Here is a 23,139-nt window from a genome sequence, read left to right as displayed (position 1 = left end):
GGAGAAAGTTAGTTGAATGTATTACAAAGCCAAAAACAACAGAACATAGATTCCTCTCAGCATGAGAGTGTAGAAATATAAAAGAAATAGCATGAAGCCAAATCGGCAGATCCGAGTTTAGTCGGTGTAGAATACATACAACTATTAGTAGAGAATCAGGATACAAGCAATCCAAAAGCAAGAGTCCAAATGTGCGAAACCGACTCTTGTTCCTTATCATCACAATGACATGAAAGTGTATCTTCTTCTCTTCTTGCCTAGCTGCTAAAACAAAGACATTACTATTCCTATGAAAATGCTTCTCCATCTGCAATGTAAAACGTGAGAAAGAACAGCTTCCACAGTACACACAAAAATTCAGAACATTAATCGTAAAGCAATTGTTTTGTTAGGGGTTTTCATTTCAGGACTACATGTTTGACTAACATAACAACATCATCATTACTTTTTAGCTAACACATTGTAGTTTTCAAAAAGGAGCACAATTATTATACCACATCTAATACACCATTAATGAAGCATGTTTTTTCACGTAAATGTTTTCTGCTTTTCCCATTGATTACCTGGGTTATTTCATACATTGACTTGGTATACGCTAAAACATGACACGTAAGTTCATGAACATATGTCACATTTCTAATACGCACATTTACACGAAACAAGATTACATGCGGGTACTCCCTACACATAATTATGATGAGCTCGACAAATGAATAAATACGAATATGAAATGTCTGTTTCATCATCACCTTGGGTTGAAATTGTGTGCCTTGGGCAGGACATCTGACTGCAAAAAGTGGGGTTAGGAGAGTTGAGAAAACGACATATCTGCTGTCATGTGTTTCGTGTGTGTCCCATTGTGGTTTTCCCTATGTTAGCGTAAATGTGCACGTTGTTGGCCGCATTTTCATTTGCACATGTTACTATGTAAACACACTTGCTTTGAGATAAACTGTACTTTCACACAGTAGCTGAATATGTTTTAGTATTTTGTTCTTTTCCTGGGATTTAGTCTGAACAACTTAGACAAGGTCAAATAACAATTCCCCTTGTTATTCTCTTTGGTCAGACACTAGCACCTAGACATAACACGAGAGCACAGCTACTGTTTAAGAGCACATACGTCTTGTCATATAACTGAGTACAAGAGAGTCAGAAAACACACATGGAGCAGGAGTTCAAAGACAACATCAATACGTAAGCTGAGATGTAGAACAACCATCTATGTATGCTAAGGTACGAGGTCTGCCTCTAATCCGAAAGATCTTTGATATATAGTAATTTAGCTTCAGCAGGGAGGGGGTTAGGTTTCTCTGGCTTTAATATATATATATATATATATATATATATATATATATATATATATATACATATACATATATATATATCTTTTTCATATATATGGTTTTCATATAGAACAGCCCATTGGGACGCACGATATGGCCAAATGAGGGAAACGAGGTAGCATCATGCACTCTTCTGATTGCCTCTGAAGAAGTTATTACGAAACGCGTCAGGCAAATCAGGTGCTTTTTTAAATGTTCAAACGTTAAGACTGCCCATACCGTTGTAACACTTTGGGGAAGGTGCATGCACGCCGGGTGCTGCTCGATTGTTGGACACCCCAGGAGCAGATGTAAATAGCAGCCGGACTGTTGCTGAGCGGGCACAACCCCGAAACTGTGGGGCCATGGGACACGCAAGAACGAAGAGTCACGAATGTGGGACCTGCATGGTGGATTGAGGACAGTCTCTACGTTTGGGGCTCTTGTGAAGAGACTTATCCTGCATGAATTACAGAGTGCATTAATTCAGGATTTAATAAATGGACTTCAATTACCATCAGGCAACGTGTTGGTTTTCATATAGAACAGCCCATTGGGACGCACAATATGGCCAAATGAGGGAAATGAGGTAGCATCATGCACTCTTCTGATTGCCTCAGAAGAAGTTATTACAAAGCGCGTCAGGCAAATCAGGTGCCTTTTTAAATGTTCAAACGTTAAGACTGCCCATACCGTTGAAACACTTTGGGGAAGGTGCACGCACGCCGGGTGCTGCACGATTGTTGGACACCCCAGGAGCAGATGTAAATAGCGGCCGTCCTGTCGCTGAGCTGGCACCACCCCGAAACTGTGGGGCCACGGGACACGCAAGAACGAAGAGACCCGAATGTGGGACGTGCATGCTGGATTGAGGACAGTCTCTACGTTTGGGGCTCTTGTGAAGAGCCTTATCCTGCATGAATTACAGAGTGCATTAATTCAGGATTTAATAAATGGACTTCAATTGCCATCAGGCAACGTGTTAGTTTTCGTATAGAACAGCCCATTGGGACGCACAATATGAACAAATGAGGGAAACGAGGTATCATCATGCACTCTTCTGATTGCCTCTGAAGAAGTTATTACGAAACACGTCAGGCAAATCAGGTGCCTTTTTAAATGTTCAAACGTTAAGACTGCCCATACCGTTGAAACACTTTGGTGAAGGTGCACGCACCCCGGGTGCTGCTCGATTGTTGGAAACCCCAGGAGCATGTATATATACATATATATATATATATATATATATATATATATATATATATATATATATATATATATATATAATATATATATATATTTTTTTGGTTTATCTTACTATGGACGAGTACAAGTGAAAGAGAGAAAGGGTTTATCCTTTTACCACGATCCGAGAGAGGGCAGAGAGTGTTGCATTCTGATGTGCCAAATAATTTGTTTCTCTGATAAGGCTAGGAGGGCAAGTGAGGCACTATAGCTAGTTGGACTCGGGCTCAGAGATATTGAGGTGGTATGGTGACTCAGTCCCTGCATACAGATGTTCTGTGGTCTCAAACATAGTTCTGTTCCTGAGCTGAATCCCTGCAACAAAGCAACATTTCCCCTTTGCCCTCCTTATGGTCGAGTTTGTGACAGCCTGAGCAAAGCGCAGAAATAGCTTCAATTTCCATGCCCCTTTATATTAATCTCTGAACACCAACATTGCTCACTTGTGAGTAAAAAGTCATACAACAGAATTGCAACAGGTTATAAACCCTAAAAGTAGGTTTTGTGGGTGGCTGTTTCACTCAAAACCAACTTTTCTAGAATATCCTTGTAACTACTTTTTTCACTAAGATTTCAAACCTGAAAAAAGCTTCCAAGGAGCTAGTGTGGAATAACCACACAACTTGGAAAATCCCTAAGTTAAAATATACTCCCTGAAGAAGAGTTAACGCAGCAGAAATCCTGCAGTGCCGTGAAATGTGCCACTAAGAAAGCTGATGGTTTTACTAAGGTAGCTTCTACCTGTTTTAAGCGTTGTGAGGTGGCTAAGGAAAAGTCTTTGGCTCCTTCCTGTTTCAGCCCAAAGGAGGGTGGTACAGACATTGATCCTTTTGAGGCTCAGTTATGGTATCTTTCTCTGTACGGGGGCATCAAAGGCTGCACTTAAATTACCACAAGTCATTCAAAATGTGGCTGCTTGGTTATGGTTTCCTCCTCCTAAGCATTCCTCAGTCTCCGATCTTCTTTGCGACCTTCATTGGCTCCCAATTATCAAGCAAGCACAATTGAAAGCATTGCGTTATGTGTTTAAAGCTTCATCAAATTCTGGTCCACTATACCTCATGTCACTGGTGTCACCCTACTGTTTTAGTTGGCCTGTCCGTTCTAGTAATGTGAACCTTGAAGTTGTCCCTAGGTTATGTAAGTTGAGACAAGGTGGTCATTCCTTGTCTTATCTGGGCTCGAAATTGTGAGCGTCTCCATCTTCCTTGATTAGGTCTTGTAAATCTCTTCTACTCCTTCTGTTTCAGTCCTTCTGTTTTGCCAGTGCTGAGAAACCCCTTGGGGTTGCCATGCCCTTTACAAATCAGTTTATTAATTATAACCTGTGGTGTCTGCTTGTACTGCAAAGCATTCTCCAGACACACCTTAACTCAAGAATGAGGATAATTCTGTCAGTCGACATGTTAAAAAATGTGGCCCAACTGGAAGACACTGATCCCGAGGCAGAAACATATTTATTTTTCAGGCTTGAAAAAACTATCTGACCTGCCACAATCTAAAAAGTGTCAATCTACACTGTGGTTTCTTTCCATGAAACTAAGCTGGTTGACACTCAGGCTTCAGAGGTCCAACAATCTCAGGAGGCAAAACCACCAAAAAGCCAAAGGCAATAACAAATTTCATAAAATGCAACAACCAAAACCACAGTGCCTTCAGAATACTTGTACGCCTTGACATCAGTTGAAGGCAGCCAGCTATCCAGGTCTTGACCCGTGGTTACTATGGCTCTGCCTTTGTTGTCCTTCTTCTCCTTGCTTGTGGAAAAAACAACAGTAAGAGAATGTAAACACAGCCATAATAGCGATGTTTACTTTCTAGAATTTCGACTCCTTCCTTCCTCCTAGCCACACTGTAGCATGCAAGAGGCTCTTGAGGGTTTATGGGTGGAAAACGCATAAATCTTGTGATTTCACTGCTGTCAAAGGAGGCTCAATGCAACAACTCCTCCCCCTAAGCTTGTATACTTTTAAACGCATAAATCTTGTGATTTCACTGGAGTCAAAGGAGGCTCAATGCAACAACTCCTCCCCCTAAGCTTGTATACTTTTAAACGCATAAATCTTGTGATTTCACTGGAGTCAAAGGAGGTTCAATGCAACAACTCCTCCCCCTAAGCTTGTATAGTTGTATAGTGTTTTGTGTTGGCATTTTCTGATCATTCCTAATGTCTCTTGTCTGAGATGGGGGTCTACCAAAATTCCATAGTTGAGATATCAACTACAAAAATATTGTATCCAATATATTCACATTACCACACCATTGCTCAGTAAGTCCATCCACTATGTTGACCTTACAAAAACATTGCAAAGCAAGTCATCCCCTATAAAGACTTTTACACAGCATTGCAAAGTAATTATAGCGACTTTATCGACCTTACCACAACATCATACAGTACGCTGATCCGCTATATCGACATCACTGCACAGTATGATTAGATAAGTGGATGTGGAGTTAAGAGTAGTACATGTATATTTAACTCATAATAGTAGGCAATGTAATGGATATGTTATATCACTAAAGTGCTGTTTCAACTGTGATAGGGTTGCTTGCAATCTCAGAGATGTTCTGTCAGATGTTTCTTCTAATGATTCTGAGATGCTGTCCCTGTCTCCCTGCAGCTCTGCCTCCCACCCCGGATCTTCAGTGTTTGTCCGGCCAGATAAAGATCAATGTGAGCAAATGCCAACTGGAGAGGAGTGGATACGACTCATCTAACCTGTACCTTTTAAACAACAGCTGTGTCGGGGTCCGGAAGAATGCAAGCACAGCTGAGATTGTTTTTGAATTAGAAACATCATCATACTGTGGAACCATCATGACGGTGAGAGCTGGCACTGCGAGTATCCTGCTCTGACTACTGCAGGATATACACATAGGACTCAGGGTGGGCGATAGAAAGTGTAATTCCATTGGCTGTAATGGCTCCTGCATCTATCACTCAAGGCCAAAAGATGACAAGAGTAGGAGTATGCAAATGTGGCCATCTTTCCTTTCCCCCACCCTGTGAGATATTTCTTTTAAAGGGCTTAGGGGCCTATTTACCAGCCCAGCACACTGCCGAAATATCACTTTATTTTACATTCGGGAGGTACATGGTGCAGACCCATACCTACAAAGCCACGGAAAGCCACCCTGTGTGGCTTTTCATGACCTTGTGGATATGGTGTAAGGCAATGCAAGTCGCTGCGTTGCCTCACACTGCCTCTAGAAGGCATGCCATGTACGTTGCAGTGGGTGTTCCCACTCAACTCCCATGGTTTTTGACTGATTCCCAGATTTACAACATAGCGCAAATATGGGAATGTGTCAAAACCCTGCACCTCCCCAAGGGTGATGTAACAGTTGTTTTTGTGAAGGAAGGTGTCCCTTCTGCAAAAAAAACACTTGATTTCAACACAGGTACCCTTCCGCAATGGTGCAAGGGTGCCTACGTTTGTGCTAGGCAGCCATTTATGTGCCAATGCAGTTTTTGAGGACAGTAATGCACCATGGGGCCTGAATAACTACCGTTTTGCATGCGCAAACAGGTCTGCGAACCCATTTGCTCATACAAAAACAGCATGGGCAATGTACAAAGCCTATTTAGCGAGTTGCAATACTCTCAGGTATGGTGGCCTGCTGAGCCCAGCAGGCCACCATACCTGAGAGTGCCTGATATTCCCAAGGGGGTCGCAAATTGCGAGAGTCTTATTAATTTTCATGAAGCTCACAATTTGCGACCTCATTGGGAATTGCAAACAGTGTGATGCACACTGTTGTACATCTCAAATAGTGCCTCACAAGTTGCAAAAAAATCGCACTTTGCAAGGTGCTATTTTGCGAGTTGTTCATCAGACCCATATGTCATAGATGCCTACCCAGGCAATAGTAAGCCAATTGCCTTACATATGGGATGGAGGCCTGTAACTTACCTCTTACAGTACACTTTCTCTCAGTGTTTGTGGATTCTGAAAATTTGTAAACCTACTCGAAAGTGTCAGTTACTCAAAAGTCTCAGTTACCTATGCGGTGTTCGGCAGCATGGTCCTCCTGGGTACTGTTGTGTCCCATGGTGCAGCTATCCTCCATATTATGCACTACTTAGGAGTACCCAAACCAAGCCTAAGAAATGGCAAATGCAACCACAGAAGACATAGATTTCCAATAGAGGCAAGGTTTCTTTTCCTCGGCTATTTTGTGTGCAGGGGGTAACACAGTATTATAAGCATCCTGAAGTGCAGGAATTTAGGGACCAGCCCTAAGTGATATGTCATTAGCTGCATGCTGGATCACTACATTCAGTCCATCGATCTATAGAAGGGAATGTCTGGAGGCAGCATGCAGCCTTCAGGCACCTCTCTTGTGGACTGTCACAATGCCAAAGCTGTCCCTGTTTTTCCCAAGCCGAACACTTCTTTTTGTGCATGTATATGAACAGCCATTACAGTTGAGAATGACTGCTTCAATTATCAAACTAAGAATAAAATACCACAATTTCTCCCTAATCACTACCAAAAATGAGCTAAGGCAAGAACTGACTTTCTTAATAATTATATATCTTGAACTGAAAAAGCAATTTTGATGAACAGCGCCACAATTGCCAGGTCACTCCAAAAACTTAGGGGCATATTAGCAAAAGGCCATATCGTCGCTTTAGCAGAACTTTTTGGGGCTAAAGCAGCGATATTTTTATTGCCCTATCAGCAAACTGTCACTAACAGCAGTTAGCGACAGCTTTTAGGCGATAGCGACCGGTTTGGGGCCCGCTTTGCATGTCAGCGATATTTATCACTAATGACATGCAAAGTGGGCGTACCCAAATTGTTAGCGACTGAAAGCAGTCTCTAACACAGCTATCGCCTATTATCAGGGCAGACAAAACGATAAAAAATATCACCTTAAGCGCGATTATCGCTATAATCTAACTCCTGCTAGAAACATGACTTACCTATTTATCCAAAGGGAGGGGGATTGTCACGTTAAGCCCCCATTGGCGTTAATGTGTGAATATTGCCGGATTTCCAGCTATATTCACGCATTTCGCGGCTATAGATGGATATTTTAGCACAATAGAGAAAAACTTTGCTAATAGCATGTTTTCTCCGCTAACATATCCAGTGATAAAAAAAATGTGCTAAGACATTTTACGATAAATATCGCTATTCCTTGTTAATATTCCCTTTAGTTGTATGCCTGCAATGCAATTTTTTAGGGTCAAGTAGATGGCACCTTGGTGAAATACAATATTTCCGAATTCCATTAGCTGTGGGCCTTGTAGTTGGGGTTTGTTGGCATAAGCACCTGGAGGTGGATCGGCCATAAATGAGTACGTCGGATTTTATTTTTGAAGGTAAAAAAACATTGACCACCTTGACATGGGGTCATTTTCCAGTATTCACTGACTCTTACTGCCAGATTTTACTTGGCGAGGATTACAGTGAAAACTGGCCATTTGTCAGCCCACTCTGTATAGCGAACAAATGGCCAACCCTCCAAAGGCCTTACTCTGTGAGGCCCATGGAGGTGTATGTCAGCGGCAGAGATGACTATGTCTCTGCCGTCGACATACTGAAGGTCTGACTGGCATTTAATGGGGAGGGTGGATCTTCAGTTTTGCAGAGAGAGTACTCTGTCACCATTATTGCGACGGAGTACCCTCTCTTCGAAACTATAAATCGGACCCTAAATCCAGTAAAAGGAGTTCATTTTGGTGTGTTTGCTTTGGAATACCAAACCCTACAACGATTCACTTACTTTTTTTCACAGTAATGTTTTGCTCATTTTACTGTGGCTCAAGCCAAATCAGCGTAATCTAGAGGCTTGTAAATTGACCCCACTTATCCATGATAATAGATAGTGAACTCACAACCAAGAAAGTTAAAACCATGAAAAACTAAAATCACCTTGATTCAAATGAATTTCACAATGTAGTACCATTTATTTCAACATCTCTTAACGTTAGGAACTCTCTTCTGGCGAGATATCCTCAAACTCGCTAGATCCTTTGAAAGCAGTCCTCCATTTTACAGTGGTGTTCCTCCCATGGGCACCAGAAGATATGACTATGCTATACCAGTCCTTACAAATATTCTCCCATCACAGACAGGATACAATTTAAATTGGCCAGCCTCACATATAAAGTACTCCACATGTAGCAAAAGGATTATCTCAGATGTTGTAGTAAAACCCCATGTTCCAATTTAAAACTAAGAAGTCTTGAAAATGTCGAGTTTCAGAGTAAAATACTCAGGACACATATATGCAAAACAAGTAAAGCTGCATCTTGATCCTTCTTGGGAGCAACTCCACAGACGGCTTGGGTTACAGCTGTACTTGAAACTCTTTGCTTATACACCTGCAACATTCTTAATATCTGATAAGCTTTTGAAAGACACTCAAAACCCACTTAATCAAACCAACTTATCAACTGATCGTATCTCTTAATCCAGTAAAACATTGTTTTGTCTGCTTTTTCCTGGTATTTCTCCTGCTTATATATCCCCTTTTACCAATTTTATTACTTCTGTCCTTTCTTTGCTCTCTTCTCAATCGGTCATACCCGATGCCTTGCCTGTTTTCTCCCCTTCAACATCTCCCTTCCCCCTAGTGAATGTTCTCTTGGATCCTCCTGTACCCAATGTTGCTGTGTTTTCTATTTTCTTTTACCAACTGTGCTTCTTTATATGGTTTATTGTTATTCACTCTTTGGAAGTGATGCTGTTTATAAAAGTGCCCAATATAAATGTGGTTGATTGTACAGCAAGCTGACAACCTTGGGTCTGTATGCTACATGAAAATCAAATAAATATGCTGAACCTCATTTGTTATATTCAAGGAAGGGTACTAATGGGGAGATTTTCCGGGGTTGTAGTTGGACAATGCTGGCAATAGGACCACCCTTCATCCTTTATATGCTGACCACCAGTAGGGTGTAAGGCAGTGCAAACTCTCACTGGGAACATTCTGTTGGATATCTGATGCTTGCTGTTTCTTTTTCTTTCCTTCCAGACGAGTGGATCCTATCTGATATATACCAATAATGTCACTGTCCCGGGGAGGATTTATTCCAATCAAGTCCGTGCAAGGAATGATGTCGTCTTTACTTTTTCCTGCTCGTATCCTCTTGAAATGACAGCTGCTTTACAAATAGGAATTCATTCAGCAAATTTGTGAGTACCACTCTGGATTTGTCAATCAGAGAGCACAATAGGCTGAGCATTCCTCACAGGGATCACTCAGTGCATGTAATTATGGGAGCAAGTTTCTTGGTGGTCACTGAATGGGTCTGAAAGAGTGGGTGGCTTTGAAACGATCAATTAGTGAGTGTGATGAGATGATCATTCCGTTTTGCAGTCACTCAGTGAGTGTGATATCTTGAGTAACTCTCTTGTTGGTAGCTGGAGCCACTCCCTTGAGGGTCATTCTGTGAATGTGATAAATCAGTACCCGTCGGGGAAGTCATGCCATAAATGTAAGACCGAGGACTACTCTTGATGGCCAAAACACTGAGAAGTCATTCAGTGCATACAACAGACTACCTTTCAGAGTAGTTCTCAGTAATAAATCTTGTATAAGTGACTGTTGTTGGCTTTGGTGAAAGCTTTGCCCTGAGTAATAGCTCGTGCTCAAAGTGACAGCCATATTTTTTGTGAAAGCCCCAGTCTCAGCAATATATGAAGTTGTTGGTCATATTGCTCTTCTTGTAGATTAACCTGGGCTCAGAAATAGCTGCCCGCTGAATGACAGTCTCAGATCTTTCCTGGGTTTCATGAATGCTGGAGGTCTTCTTCATATTTGATGGTCTGCACGACAGTCTCAGTGACCATACCTTTGTCTAACCCGTAACTGTTGGAAGTTGGTTTATTAGTAGGTGCAGGTAGGTACCTACAACAGGTAATAACACCACAATTACAAATAAGTCCCAGTAAATTCTCAAAAAATGAATCCTATCTCAGCCCTTTGTAGCTTGGCTCATGAGCTGTCAGGATTAACTTAGAAGACAGGTGTCTAAAGCATTTAAAAACACTGATAATAGTGAATATGTAAGACACAACACAAAATAAAAATGCAACACCAATTTATACAAATAGGAAATATTTCTATGATTAAAATGGCACCAGAATGACAAAATCCAATGTAGTGAACCTGAGATATGGATTTTTCATTTCAAAAGTGAAACTAGCACTTTGAAACTAATAGCACTCAAATGGATAACATGGTCCAGCTGGCTGCATGTGATATAACACTTTTACACTTCCAGGAGTGCTTCTTGATGCAGAAAGTGGTCCAAAGCACCAGCCAAGGGTTCAAAAGCTCTGTTTTGCCTCTTGTGGTCTGGGACTACAACTCTTACAATGCACCTTGTCAATTCAAGTAAAATCCAGGTAAAGCTAGTCAGTTGGAGTTGTCCCAGTTGTTGGTGCTTCAGGCAGCCTTTCCACCACGGTCTTACCTGTTGCTGATAAGGGAGTACACTAATTCTTTATGAAAGGGTAAGTCCTTTTGTTGTGAAGCCTTGTGAGTGTAGCAGATGCAATCCTTATGAGTGCTGTCCTCTTTTGTGCAGTCCAAGGGTCAAGCAGCGCAGTCCTTATTTTCCAGATGTTTCATTTGGGTCTTTGAGGGACCATAACACCAGCCAAGGGTCCAGAAGCTCGGATTTGTCTCTTGGAGGTTTGGGACTACAATTTCCACAATGCACCTCTTCAAATCCTTCAAAGTACAGGTAAAGCTGATTGGCTGGGCTTGTCTGATGGAGTCAATGCAGGTGACTTCTTTAAGCTCTTTTGAAGCTGTTGCTTTCAGGGTGTAGAACATCTCTCCTAGAGGTTCAGCTCTGGCCAATCTTAAGGTGAGGGTAATTTTTCCCTACACTCTCTTTCCAGCTCCTCTTTTAATTCAATTACAGGGGCTCCCATCTGACTGGAGGTGCAGGAAATGGGGGTGGGCCTGACCTGAACTAACTGTGTTTCTCTCTTTGAAGACCAGTTTGGCTGCCAAACCCCCTTCCTGTCCTGACATCTGCAGGCAGCAGATCTCCCACCAGATGCCTCCTTTGTCTCTGCCCAGGCCACTTCACACCTGATTGTGGCAGCTTGGCTCAGCCTTTCAAGGGCTGGCCAATCAGTAGAGGCTGCTACTGGGCTGATTGTAGGTAATGTTGGGAAAGAAGTTCTGAAACTAATTTCCTGAAATAGTTATAATAGATCCAACATTGGCAAGCTGATGGATTTATTGTAACTATTATGTTCATGCTTTGAACTATTATTTTAGCTCACTCCTGTCAAATGTTAGAATGTATTAAAGTTAAATAAAGCCTTTCCATGTTAGCTTACGGAGCTAATGTACTACAATGGGGACACATGAAATTGTCAGCTTTTCCCTCACTAGGGCATATAAAACATATTTTATAATGCCTGTGCTTATTTTAACAATGCACCCTACCATTGGGGCAACTAGCGTAGACCTTAGGGGTGACTTATATGTAAAGAAGAAGGTAGTTTAAGACTTTGGAAGAACTTTTCATTTAAAAGTCGAATTTGGACATAGTTTTATTTAAAAAACTTTTAAAATGAGTGCAGGCACTACAGCATTGCACACTCAAGTACATTAAATCTACTGGGCCTCTAAACCTATATGCCTTCCATATACTAGGAGGTAACTGTTAGATTATCATGCCATTTGAAATTGTAATTACACCAAATTACCATTACATTTTACGCAGAGCACTGGCCCTGGGCCTAGTTAGAAGAACTGAAGGCACAATCAGAGTCAGAAAACACCAGTATCAGTCAAAAATGGGGGCAAAAAATGGGGGAACAGCTGTAAAACCCCTGTTTCCTCACAATAACCATGTTTCCTCTGTCTTGGTGAGGGTATCAGACTCAATGATTACTGTATTACCTGCACCGTCCATGGTGTGAGCGATAGAATCAGTGAGATGCATTTTCTCTTTATGGTTAGACTAGCAGCCCGTCCCAACGTTGTCCGAGTATGAATTGCTGCCAGCCAGTAGTGTATTGTTTTGTAGGATTTCGTTTTGATAGCATTTCTTATCTGTGACAGGCCGGTGAAACGCTCCGATTTACAGTGCACTGCTGATGCACTTAAGAGTGCGTGTTCAGTAGTGTGTGAACTCGAGTTTCCCTACTTTATTTTTCCTTGCAATATTACTTAGAGCAAACTCGACAACATGGCATGAGCACAATTTACATTACAGAAGAACACATTCATTTGTGGTAGGCACGGGGAGACAAAGCGATTTGCCTGGAATCACAGGATGTTGAGCTGATGCCGAGATTCAAACGTAGCTCCCCAGCTCTAAATCGCAATACTCGAACTTGTGGAGGGAGGTGTGTCTAAAAGTGTATGTCGGTGCTGGCCATCAATGAGAGAGACCTGTGCATTTTTCAAATGGGTGGTGAAAAAATATGAGTATGTTGCTGGAGATGTGGGCCGCCGTGCCACCAATGTACTTACCGGGAGAAGGTAAACACCCATTATTAAGCAACTTTCTTTCCGCATACCAACACTCCGCATACTTTCATTTCGAAAGTACCATGACTCCTCAATGCCAATATAACGCATGGCATTACATTTTATATGCTTTTACCACGCATACATGTACAACGAAATTCGTTGTAAATGCATGAATGGTAAACGCATGGTTTTTTTAAATGTTTGGATAAGGTAAGTATGGGTATAGGGGTATATGTTTTGGGGTACTGAGGTATATGTTTTGGGGTGATTGGGTATTTTAAGGGTTCAGATATAGTTTTGGGATATGGGATACAGGGGTCGTTTTAGGGTTTATGGATAGGTATGGGTTTTGGGGTACAGGGGTATTTTTAGGGTTCAGGGCTAGGTTTGGGTTTTGGGGTATAGGGGTATTTTTAGAGTTCAGGGGTAGGTTTGGGTTTTGGGGTACAGGAGTATTTTAAGGGTTCCGGGCTAGGTTTGGGTTTTGGGGTACAAGGGTATTTTTAGGGTTCAGGGTTAGGTTTGGGTTTTGGGGTACAGGAGTATTTTAGGGTTCAGGGGTAGGTTTCGGCTTTGGGGTACAGGGTTATTTTTAGGGTTCAGGGCTAGGTTTGGGTTTTGGGGTACAGGGGTATTTTTAGGGTTCATGGGTAGGTTTGGGTTTTGGGGTACAGGGGTATTTTAAGGGTTCAGGGCTAGGTTTGGATTTTGGGGTACAGGGGTATTTTAGGGTTCCGGGGTAGGTTTGGGGTTTGGGGTATTTATTTATTTAATTTATTTATTTAAAAAGTTTTATATAGCGCTGGCTTGACCCGGAGGTATCAGAGCGCTTTACATGAGCATCAGATCACAGTTACAGGTTACATCGTTACAAAGGTTACACAGTTCTTAGAGCATGGCAACACAGTTACTTGTAAGGTCGAGATAAACAATAAGCACAAATACGTAAGGGGAAAAGGAGGCAAGGTGAGAAATTCAGGGGAGGGGGTTGGAGTAGGGAAAGTATACAGATAATGAAGGTGGGAAAGAGGAGGGGAGGGTGAGAGACACAGCATGGGGAGAGGAGGGGAAAATTGACGGGGAAACAAACCGGTAGAGGAGTCAAGGCAAAGTCCAAAGTCCAGTAAGCTGTGATCCCAGGGGAAGTGGTATCCCTTCCCTATCTCTATTGCGAGAGGTTCCCTTTATGCAGTGGACTCTCTCAGAGGGGTCTCTGAGACTCCAAGGCCAACATACTCGATCCTTCCCCAAAAAGGGGAGAGGGAGTGCTTTGGCAAGGGGTGCCATACCATACCTCAAGTGTGAGTGGCTCCCTTGGCACAGTGGACTCACTCAACGAGTTTGCTGAGACTCCAGAGAATAGATATTGGATCTTTCCCCAACAAGGGGAGAAGCAGTGCTTAGTCAAAGAGCACAAAGGACAGGGGGTAGGCAGAGTAGCAGGCGAGGGGAGAGATTCACTGGATAGAGGATAGGAGCTAGGGAAGAGACAATAAGGAGAGACGAAAAGAAGTCTGCCTAAAGACCGACTGGGTAGGTGACGACCAAGGAGGGAATCCACCACCCATCTCCCCTATAGCTAAACTAAGTAGCTCCATCAGGCATCAGACAAAATAGTTCAGTCTCAAAACATTGAGAGAGGAGGGAGGGAGAGACATAAATAGAGGAAGGATGCGGTAGGAGACAACAGGAGAGACGAAAGGAAGTGCAACAATGGGGTTCAACAATATACTAGAAGAAGAACAACAAGTAACCATTAAATCAAACAATCAGCAATACAATTAGTGGAGGAGAGAAAAGAGAGAGAAAGTAGTGGGTCGTAGGGGAGGAGGGAAAGTGAGGATAAGGGAAGAGAAAACCGTAGAGACGAAAGGAAGTCTGTCTAAAGACCAACTGGGTAGGCGACAACCAAGGAGGGAATCCACGGCCCATCTCCCCTATAGTTAAACCAGGAAGCTCCATCGGGCATCAGACAAAATAGTTCGGTCTCAATACATTGAGAGAGGAGGGAAGGAGAGACATAAATAGAGGGAGGATGAGGGAGGAGACTACAGGAGAGACGAAAGGAAGTGAAACAATGTGGTTCAACTATATACTAGAAAAAGAACAACAAGTAAACATTAAATAAAACAGTCAGCAATACATTAGGGGAGGAGAGAGAGGAGAGAGAAAGTAGTGTGGGGTAGGGGAGGAGAGGAGAGAGAGTGAGGATAAGGAAAGAGACAACCGTAAAGACGAAAGGAAGTATGTCTAAAGACCGACACGGCCCATCTCCCTTATAGCTAAACCAGGTATTTAAAGGGTTCAGGGCTAGGTTTGGATTTTGGGGTACAGGGGTATTTTTAGGATTTAGGGATAGGTTTGGGTTTTTGGGTATAGGGTATATTCATAGGGTTAAGATGTGTTAGTGTTTAAGGGTGTTGGGGTATTTTAAGGAGTAAGGGTGGGTTATGAATATGGAGTGCAGGGGTATTTAAAGGGAGCAGGGTGGGATTAGGACACAATATGAGACATGGCATGAAGGGCGGAACGTACCACACGCCCCCAGGAGTTGTCACGCCCCTAGCACACGCCCACAGCACAACGCCGACACGCCCACAAGGGACTACTTTGCTGCCGCGGTTCTTTTACCTTTTAAATGTATATGGTGGGCGTCTGCATAGCCTATGTCCTTCTGCACCAACTGCCCTTTCCAACGCAGTATTGGGTGTTGTGATTGGTGCTGTGGTTCCTGAGATTACCTCCCTCAAAGGTTTGGGCTCTCTCTTTATTATATTAGTATGGATTTTGTCACAATGATGCCCCTGGTTGTGATGCAGAGATGTTGTAGCAAGGTGTTTTTTACACTTTAATAGGAAATAAAACAACATCACAATGCAACAGTGTTGATTAGCCTTTTCATGTAACCGTGTTTTTCTTTCAGTAAATGTAATGTTTTTTTCTTGAATATTCTGTATTTTTTCAACTAATGTAGATAACAAATGGGAGGTGAACAGATACTGATCGTGATATCCATTGAAACAGCAAAGCAGATTGATTCCATATGAACAGAGAAATGAGTTGTTGTAGGCAAACTATGCAGTTGTGATATGGTTCCATCAATTTCCAGATTAGCTGTTGGTAGACGTTAGAACTGGGGGTCTCTAGTTGGCAGAGAAAGGTACCACTGTCCAAATAGGGACCCTTGCTTCTAGTCAGGGTAAGGAGGAAACCCTATGAGATAACCCCTGCTCACCCCCTTGGTAGCTTGGCACAAGCAGTCAAGACTTATCAAAGGCACTGTGTAAAGTATTTGTACCAACACTCACAGTAACACAGTGAAAACACCACAAACTGACTCCACAACAGTTTAGAAAAATCAAGGTATTTAATCTAAACTACACAAGACCAAAACGACAAAAATCCAACAAACACAGTTTAAGCATATGGTTTCAAAAAGTGTACTTAAAGTTGCGATAAAATAATCCACAGTTGCGTGAAAAGTTCACAGTTGTGTCAAGTTTAGCCAGCAGTACCTTTAAACGCGACAAAGTTCCAAAACAGAAGCTGGTGCGGTGGAAAACAAGTGATGCGTCAATTTTGAGACCTTGGGGAGGCGATGCGACAACCCTGATGGAATCCGGTCTGTATGGGGAGGGAGGCGATACCTTGTATGGATTCCGGTGCGGGGGGAATTTTGTCACACTGACGGGAATGCGCTCCACAAACGAGCGATGCGATAAAACTTGCAGAAAGTCCTAAAATCTTGATTTCCAGCTTCCTAACACAGGTACAACTTTCAGAGGCACCACAACTGGCCCTAGCACTCTAGGAAGGACAGAACTCTCTCAGCAGAGTACAGGGAAGCTGGGGGTGAAGTCCTTTTGTTCCTGGGACTTCTTAACAGGAAGCCAGCTCTTCTCAGGCCCTTGGAGATTCTTTCAAGCAAGGGGACACAGCACAGAGCAAAATCCTTCCCCTCTCCTTGACAGCAAAGCAACAGCAGGTCAGTCCAGCAGAGCAACAGCATGACAGTCTTCCTTCTTCAGTTTCAGCTTTCTCTACCAGAGGTTCCGTATTGATTCCAGGATGATCTAATTTTCTGTAGTCTGGGGTACTGTACTTATACCCCTAAAAGTCTTTGTTCCCTTTGTGGAGGAGGGCTCTGAACCTGGTCTGAACCAGTTCTGGGTGTTCCTTGAGCACTTTGTTTTCCTGGCCCCTCCTTTCCCTTCAGGGAGAAGGGCAGGGTCGTCAGCCGCCAGCAGGAGGTGGAGGCAGCATTGTGGAAGGCAGGCACAGTCCTATTCAGGTCCAGGTGCTATCCTCTCCCACCACTCAAGATTTAGATGCAGTCATTCAGCCTAGGGTTGACTCAGCCAGCCTCCTGGGGCCTCCCAGCCTCTGTCACTCTCAAACTAGACAGTCAATTTACAAACAGGCCAAGGCACACAGAAAGATCAGACAAGAGAACAGCAACTTTCTAAAAGTGCTGTTCTCAAACACAGGATTTGAAAACAACCTTTCCTGAAAGATGTGCTATTAAATTCTGAGTTCAGGGATACCGGACTTTTATGTCCTATCTTGCTCTGATGAGAAGATATGCTGGTAGCCACTGTAGCCAGCATTCCCCATGATAGCCTATGGGGCAAGATAGCCTTACAATAGTGAAAAACGAAAGTGGCTGTAATTCACTACCAGAGCATGTCACCTGTACTAGTACATGCTCTACCTTTCACATGCACTGCACCCTGCCCAAGGGGTAACCTGGGCCTTCCATAGGGGTGACCAATGTGCATAGAAAGGGAAGGGTTAGGCCTGGTCAGTGGGGACACTGACCAGGAGGACATGGCAGTTCACAGACTGCACACAGGCACTGCGGTGGCAGGCCTGAGGCACCATTTTAGGGATACTCATGTGGGTGGCACAATCAGTGCTGCTGGCCGACTACTAGCATTTGTTATCACCAACCCTTTCACACTCAGTGCACTTTACTAGGGACATCTTGGTGACACAAATATGCCAATCATGGATAACCAATCCCAATAACAATTTACAGAGGAGCACATGCACTTGGACACTGACAGCAGTGGCAAAGTGCCCAAAGCATTGAAACCAGCAAAAACGAAATCCAGGACAGCATCAAAAATACAGTAGGTAGAGGCAAAAAGATAGGGGGAAACCACGCCAAGGATGCCAGGTCTAACATAGACGAACTGTGATATAGTTTCAATAATCAAATTACTCTCTCTATTTGCCCTTCTTTCTGTGCGAGGTTTGACCTCGCGCTAAATAGCGGCCCGAAATTGCGATTTCGCAATTTAAAAATGGTTACTGAATTGCATTTAAAGAATCTCAAATAGAGATTCCTTAAATGTAATTCCTCGCAATTTAGCGAATTCGCAATTACCGATTTTTGCATTTGGGATGATGAATCCCAAATGCAAAAATTGCGCTCGCAAAGGGCCAGATTGCGAGCCGATTTTTCAATGATGAATCTACCTGATAGTGCCAAATTGGGACATCCGGCTGCCCTTGACCGGGACAAAGTCAAAGTTTGAGGCCAACCATTATAGAGCCCTGGTCGAATACACTGAGGGAAGAGCTCGGTCAAAATTTTGTTTCGCACTTAGTTGTTTTATGGGGCTTTTTCTCTCAACGTCGAGCAAGGTTGTAGTTCCAGAATGCACAGCAGGTGCAGTCCTTCAGAGTCCAGACATTTGGGTTGCAGATCAGGTTTCCAGCAGGGCAGTCCTTCTTCTACTTGTAGTGTCAGGCAGCAGATCTGAGTTGCTTGGCAACTCTTCTATATTCCATGGTGTTTCTGAGCAGGGGGGCACACCTGACCAATGGGATGCGCGGTGCCACCCTCAGGTATGAACACTTCCTCCAAAGTGTGACATATTCTTGTCCCAGAAGGCTTCATTCTCCCAAAATCCAAAAGTCAGAAAGTCTCTTCTTGCAGGTTAGATCAAGCTAAGCCAACCCACTGGTGTTGCTAAGATTCGTTAACACTCCCCTTCCCTAATCTATTTACATATAGGGGCTCCTGAGTGGTTGGGGCTGCAGGATGTGGGGGTGAGCCTGTGCTGTTCATTCTCCTTCTGAAGACCAGTTTGGCCACTCCACCCCTTCCTGCCTGTACCTTCTGCTTCCTGCTGTAGTTCTCCTCAAACAGGAAATCCATTGTGAATCTGTCAGACTACTCCACACCTCTTTAATAGAGCTTGGCTCGGCCTGGTAAAGAATAGCTTAGGACAGTGTAGCTGGAAGGGAGGATTTTGGCTTACAGAAAATAAGTAATGGGTATTTGGAATTCCCTAGCCTAATTATTTACTAGGGACTTACACTGGGTCTGTCATTGCCAATTGTAATTATACCTAACCACCATATACCTTTAAAGCAGAGCATTTGCCCTGGGCCTGGTAAGCACAGCCCAAGGCAAAATCAGAGTCAGTTACTACTAGTACCAATCAAAAAAGTGGGTGATAAGGGTAAAAAAGGATGACTTTCTCACGTATATAGCATTGGAATTTAAATATTTATGGTTGGTATTTAGGGCCTGATTTAGAATTTGGCATATATGGTACTCTCTCACAATTGCAAAGGTGTACCCTTTCTGCCAAACTATGGTTCTGCCTGTCTGCTTTACAGGTGGGCGGACTTTTAGTGTCTTGTTGACTTAGTGCTCTGATAGCCTGTTCGATTTAGAGTCAGTGGTTGAAGGGCCAGTTTTCACTGAAAGACATCACCAGGTAAAACCTGTTGGTAAGGGTCAGTCAACATTTTTAAATGACCACCAACACCATGTGAGACAACTCCCATGGTATGGGGCTATTCGTTTTTTATTTTTTAAAAGCAATCTATTGCTTTGGAAGTTTGTTATAGAAAAAACAAAAGCATGTTAAAAGTTTTACAAAAGTCTTTTGATTTGACTGCATCGTCCGTCAAATTTTTTTAACACATTGACAGGAGCCCCTCTTGAGGTAGTTCCTGCCAATGACTAGAGATGTATGCAGACTGAAATAAAACATGTTCCTGCACTCTTATTTATCAATATATTCCTGCTGTGATTTAATTTTATTCAATTTTAACTAAAGTGTGTGTGCATCTACCTGCATGAGAGACTAGGACCCCCTCTCTCTCTCTACATAACACAAAAAGAGGGCCGAGGAAACACCAAAGCCTAGCTAGAGCACAGCATCAGACACTCAATGTCCCACATAGTTTCACCACATGAAAGCAATAAGTGTTATATAAATGTACCACCATTGATTCCAACGTTTGAAGATTCTTGTATTTCAAAATATAATTGATAACAAAAACATATTAGCAGCCCTTTAAATCAAGTTATCTGGGCGAAATGTCTTAAGAAATAAGATAACAAATATGTGAAAAATACCATTTAACATCTGCAATTCAATACATATAATTTTATACACAAAAACAATCCCAATGCATTTCGGGTTCGTCTCTGAACCCTTCGTCAGGGGATAGAAGTAGAATCCAAAGTGTAAAAGATGATAAGGTGGTCCTCCACAGCAATCTATAAAACAATTGTTTCATAATTAGATGAAGACTGAGTTAGAATTTGCACTCAGAAAATAAATAAATAAAATCACAGTTGAATAAACATAAAAAGAAGAAAAAGGAAAAGAAAAAGAAAAGAAAAAGAACGGACCCATCTAGATCCCAAACACGTGTGTCAAAGATAAAGGCTCCCAAAAAAATATATAATATGTGCCCCCGTGCATTAATAGTTGTGAATGAACAGAAGCCACCCTTACTGGGTGTTAATACACTCCTTATGTTCCATTTGTGTAAAAAAAGATGCCAACAAACAACTAGCAGTAAGCTTACCCAGTCAGGGCGAAGACTCTACAAAATAGAAAGCACGTTTGTGACCACCTGTATTTACGTAAAAACCAAATGCCAATTCAAAAGATGTTCGTGAGCATGATATTCTTACCCTTCCTAATGTAGAAACGAAGAGATTGGCCCTTTAGTATGAAGTATGAAAGCAAATAATAATGCGAATGTAAGTTTCTTATGACCACAATAGCTACTCACATGATAAAAGAAACACCAGACCAGGCGTGTCGACTTACAGAAACAGCGTCTTTTGAACCATCAATCTTCGTATATGAAGCCGGGAAAGCGTCTCGAGCATTCAGGTTTCTCTAAAAATGGAAATGTAACTACTGTAACCCTTCATATAGGTCTTTTAATGCCAATGTCACTAATAATCCAAACTGTGAAAACGAAGCCTCACCTCCATTGAAGCAAAAACGCCACCGACTGAAACGCCGAACAAGTAGGCTAAACCGCATGTCCCTGTACTTCCGTCTAAATTTAAAGAAACTACCTCACCATTTCTCCCGTAATCCCGTGGTTCTCGCAGCCAATATCAACAAAAACTTTATGCACGCAGTGTGCTTGTCACAAATGTTATGCCGCTACCTGTATGAATACCTGCGGCTTCATAAGTTGCTCTATCTGCCGCGAACTATCAACTCAAGAGGCAGTGAGAATTTTACCTTCCGGGCAATAGAAAAGTGAAAGAGTAAAAGAGTATTATGTAGCTGAATATACGTGTCACGTATTCGTATCTGTGGTGATCTGCTAGCAAGTATAGCGTCAGACGTACCCTACCAGAAATGGTAACTAATGAATAGAAAGTGACCCAAAGCAAAAAATAAGCATAACCAGAATTGGAAAATTAAAAAAGTAAAAAATATTTGAGTGCAAATTCTTTACACGAAATGTAAGTGAGTTATTGATGTACCTCAGTAACAGCTATTATTTACAAAAAACATACCATCTCGTAATGGTTGTTAAGCCCCCTGGTATAACTGTTCCTAATTTTTGGTATCCAGTGTGTCTCTCTTCTTGCTAAGGATGTGTTTATTTCCACCCCTGGACTTGTCTGGATTTGTTCCAAGATTGTAAAGTGTAACTGTGGTATAGTGTGCGCAGCCTGTTCCCAATGTACTGCTAATGGTGAGGTAGTATTATGGTTACAAATCCTGCTCTTATGCTCAATTATCCTAGTTTTTTCCGACTTGTTATCCCTTCGTACACAAGTCCGCAGGGACATTTAATTGCATATATGACTGCTTATTTATTTATTTATTTATTTTTTGCACTTATAATGCGCACAGATACCCACAAAGGGTTTCCCGGCGCAAAAGATGTGAGAGCTGAGAAAACACCGAAAGCGCAGAAAACAACCTATTAGAAGCCTGCAATTATTTATCAAAGAGCCAGGTTTTTACACCTTTCTTAAAACTGGCGAGATTTACCTCCTTACGCAGGGCTAAAGGCAAAGAGTTCCAAAGAACTGGTCCCAGATGGGAGAAAGACTTTCCCCCCATACGGGCCAGTTTAAATCTAGGAACCACAAAGTTGGCTCCATTTGAAGAGCGGAGGTTTCGTTCAGGAACATAGGGCCTAACCAGATTCTGCAGGTACTTTGGTGCGGTCCCTGCCTTGATCCTAAACATGTAGGTCAATGCTTTGAACCGGACCCGGTTCTCAACCCTAAGCCAGTGAAGGTCCTTTAGGTGCTTTGATATCCTAGCTGTCCTAGGGATCTTACAAAGCAGCCTGGCGGCGGAATTTTGGACCAGTTGGAGCCGCCTAATCACAGCTACATTGGAGCCCAGGTATAAGATGTTACCGTAGTCAAGCCTAGATGTAATCAGTGCATTGACTACGGTCTTCTGGGTATCCATAGGCAGCATCCAGATGATCTTCCGCAACCATTTCAGGATGGTGAAGCACGTACCAGCTACTTTGTTTACCTGCTGTTTCATTGATAAAGAGTCATCAATGCATACCCCTAAGTTTCTGACTTGAGTGGCCGGGCAGGGGAAAGCACCCAGGGAGGGTGGCCAATGGGTATCCTGCCATAGATCTCTCTTTTTCCCTAGGAGAAGAATCTCCGTCTTCTCCCCGTTAAGCTTCAGCTGATTAGTTGACATCCAGCTGAAGACTTCCTGAAGGCCTGTTTTCAACGCAGAGGGGGATGAAGGCTTTGCGTTGGTGAGGGAAAAAATAATCTGCGAATCATCCGCATAAGACATAAGTTCTAGGCCAACTCGCTCAGCTAGATCGGCGAGTGGGCGGA

At 42.6% G+C, this 23,139-nt stretch overlaps 1 protein-coding gene across 2 annotated transcripts in view; it reads left to right on the top strand.

The window, feature by feature from the left end:
• LOC147733074 (pancreatic secretory granule membrane major glycoprotein GP2-like) overlaps positions 1-23,139 on the top strand; it is a 211,246-nt gene that overhangs the window by 115,251 nt on the left and 72,856 nt on the right. For both annotated transcript variants that reach the window (XM_086957635.1, XM_086957636.1), the window contains 2 exons: positions 5,192-5,394; positions 9,561-9,721. In XM_086957635.1, coding sequence (XP_086813761.1) covers positions 5,192-5,394; positions 9,561-9,721 — 364 coding nt within the window. The remainder of the gene's footprint in view (positions 1-5,191; positions 5,395-9,560; positions 9,722-23,139) is intronic.

This window comes from Lissotriton vulgaris, chromosome 2_1 (assembly GCF_964263255.1).
Source record: "Lissotriton vulgaris chromosome 2_1, aLisVul1.2, whole genome shotgun sequence".
Lineage (NCBI taxonomy): Eukaryota > Metazoa > Chordata > Amphibia > Caudata > Salamandridae > Lissotriton > Lissotriton vulgaris.
This window is presented reverse-complemented; position numbering and strand designations above follow the sequence as displayed.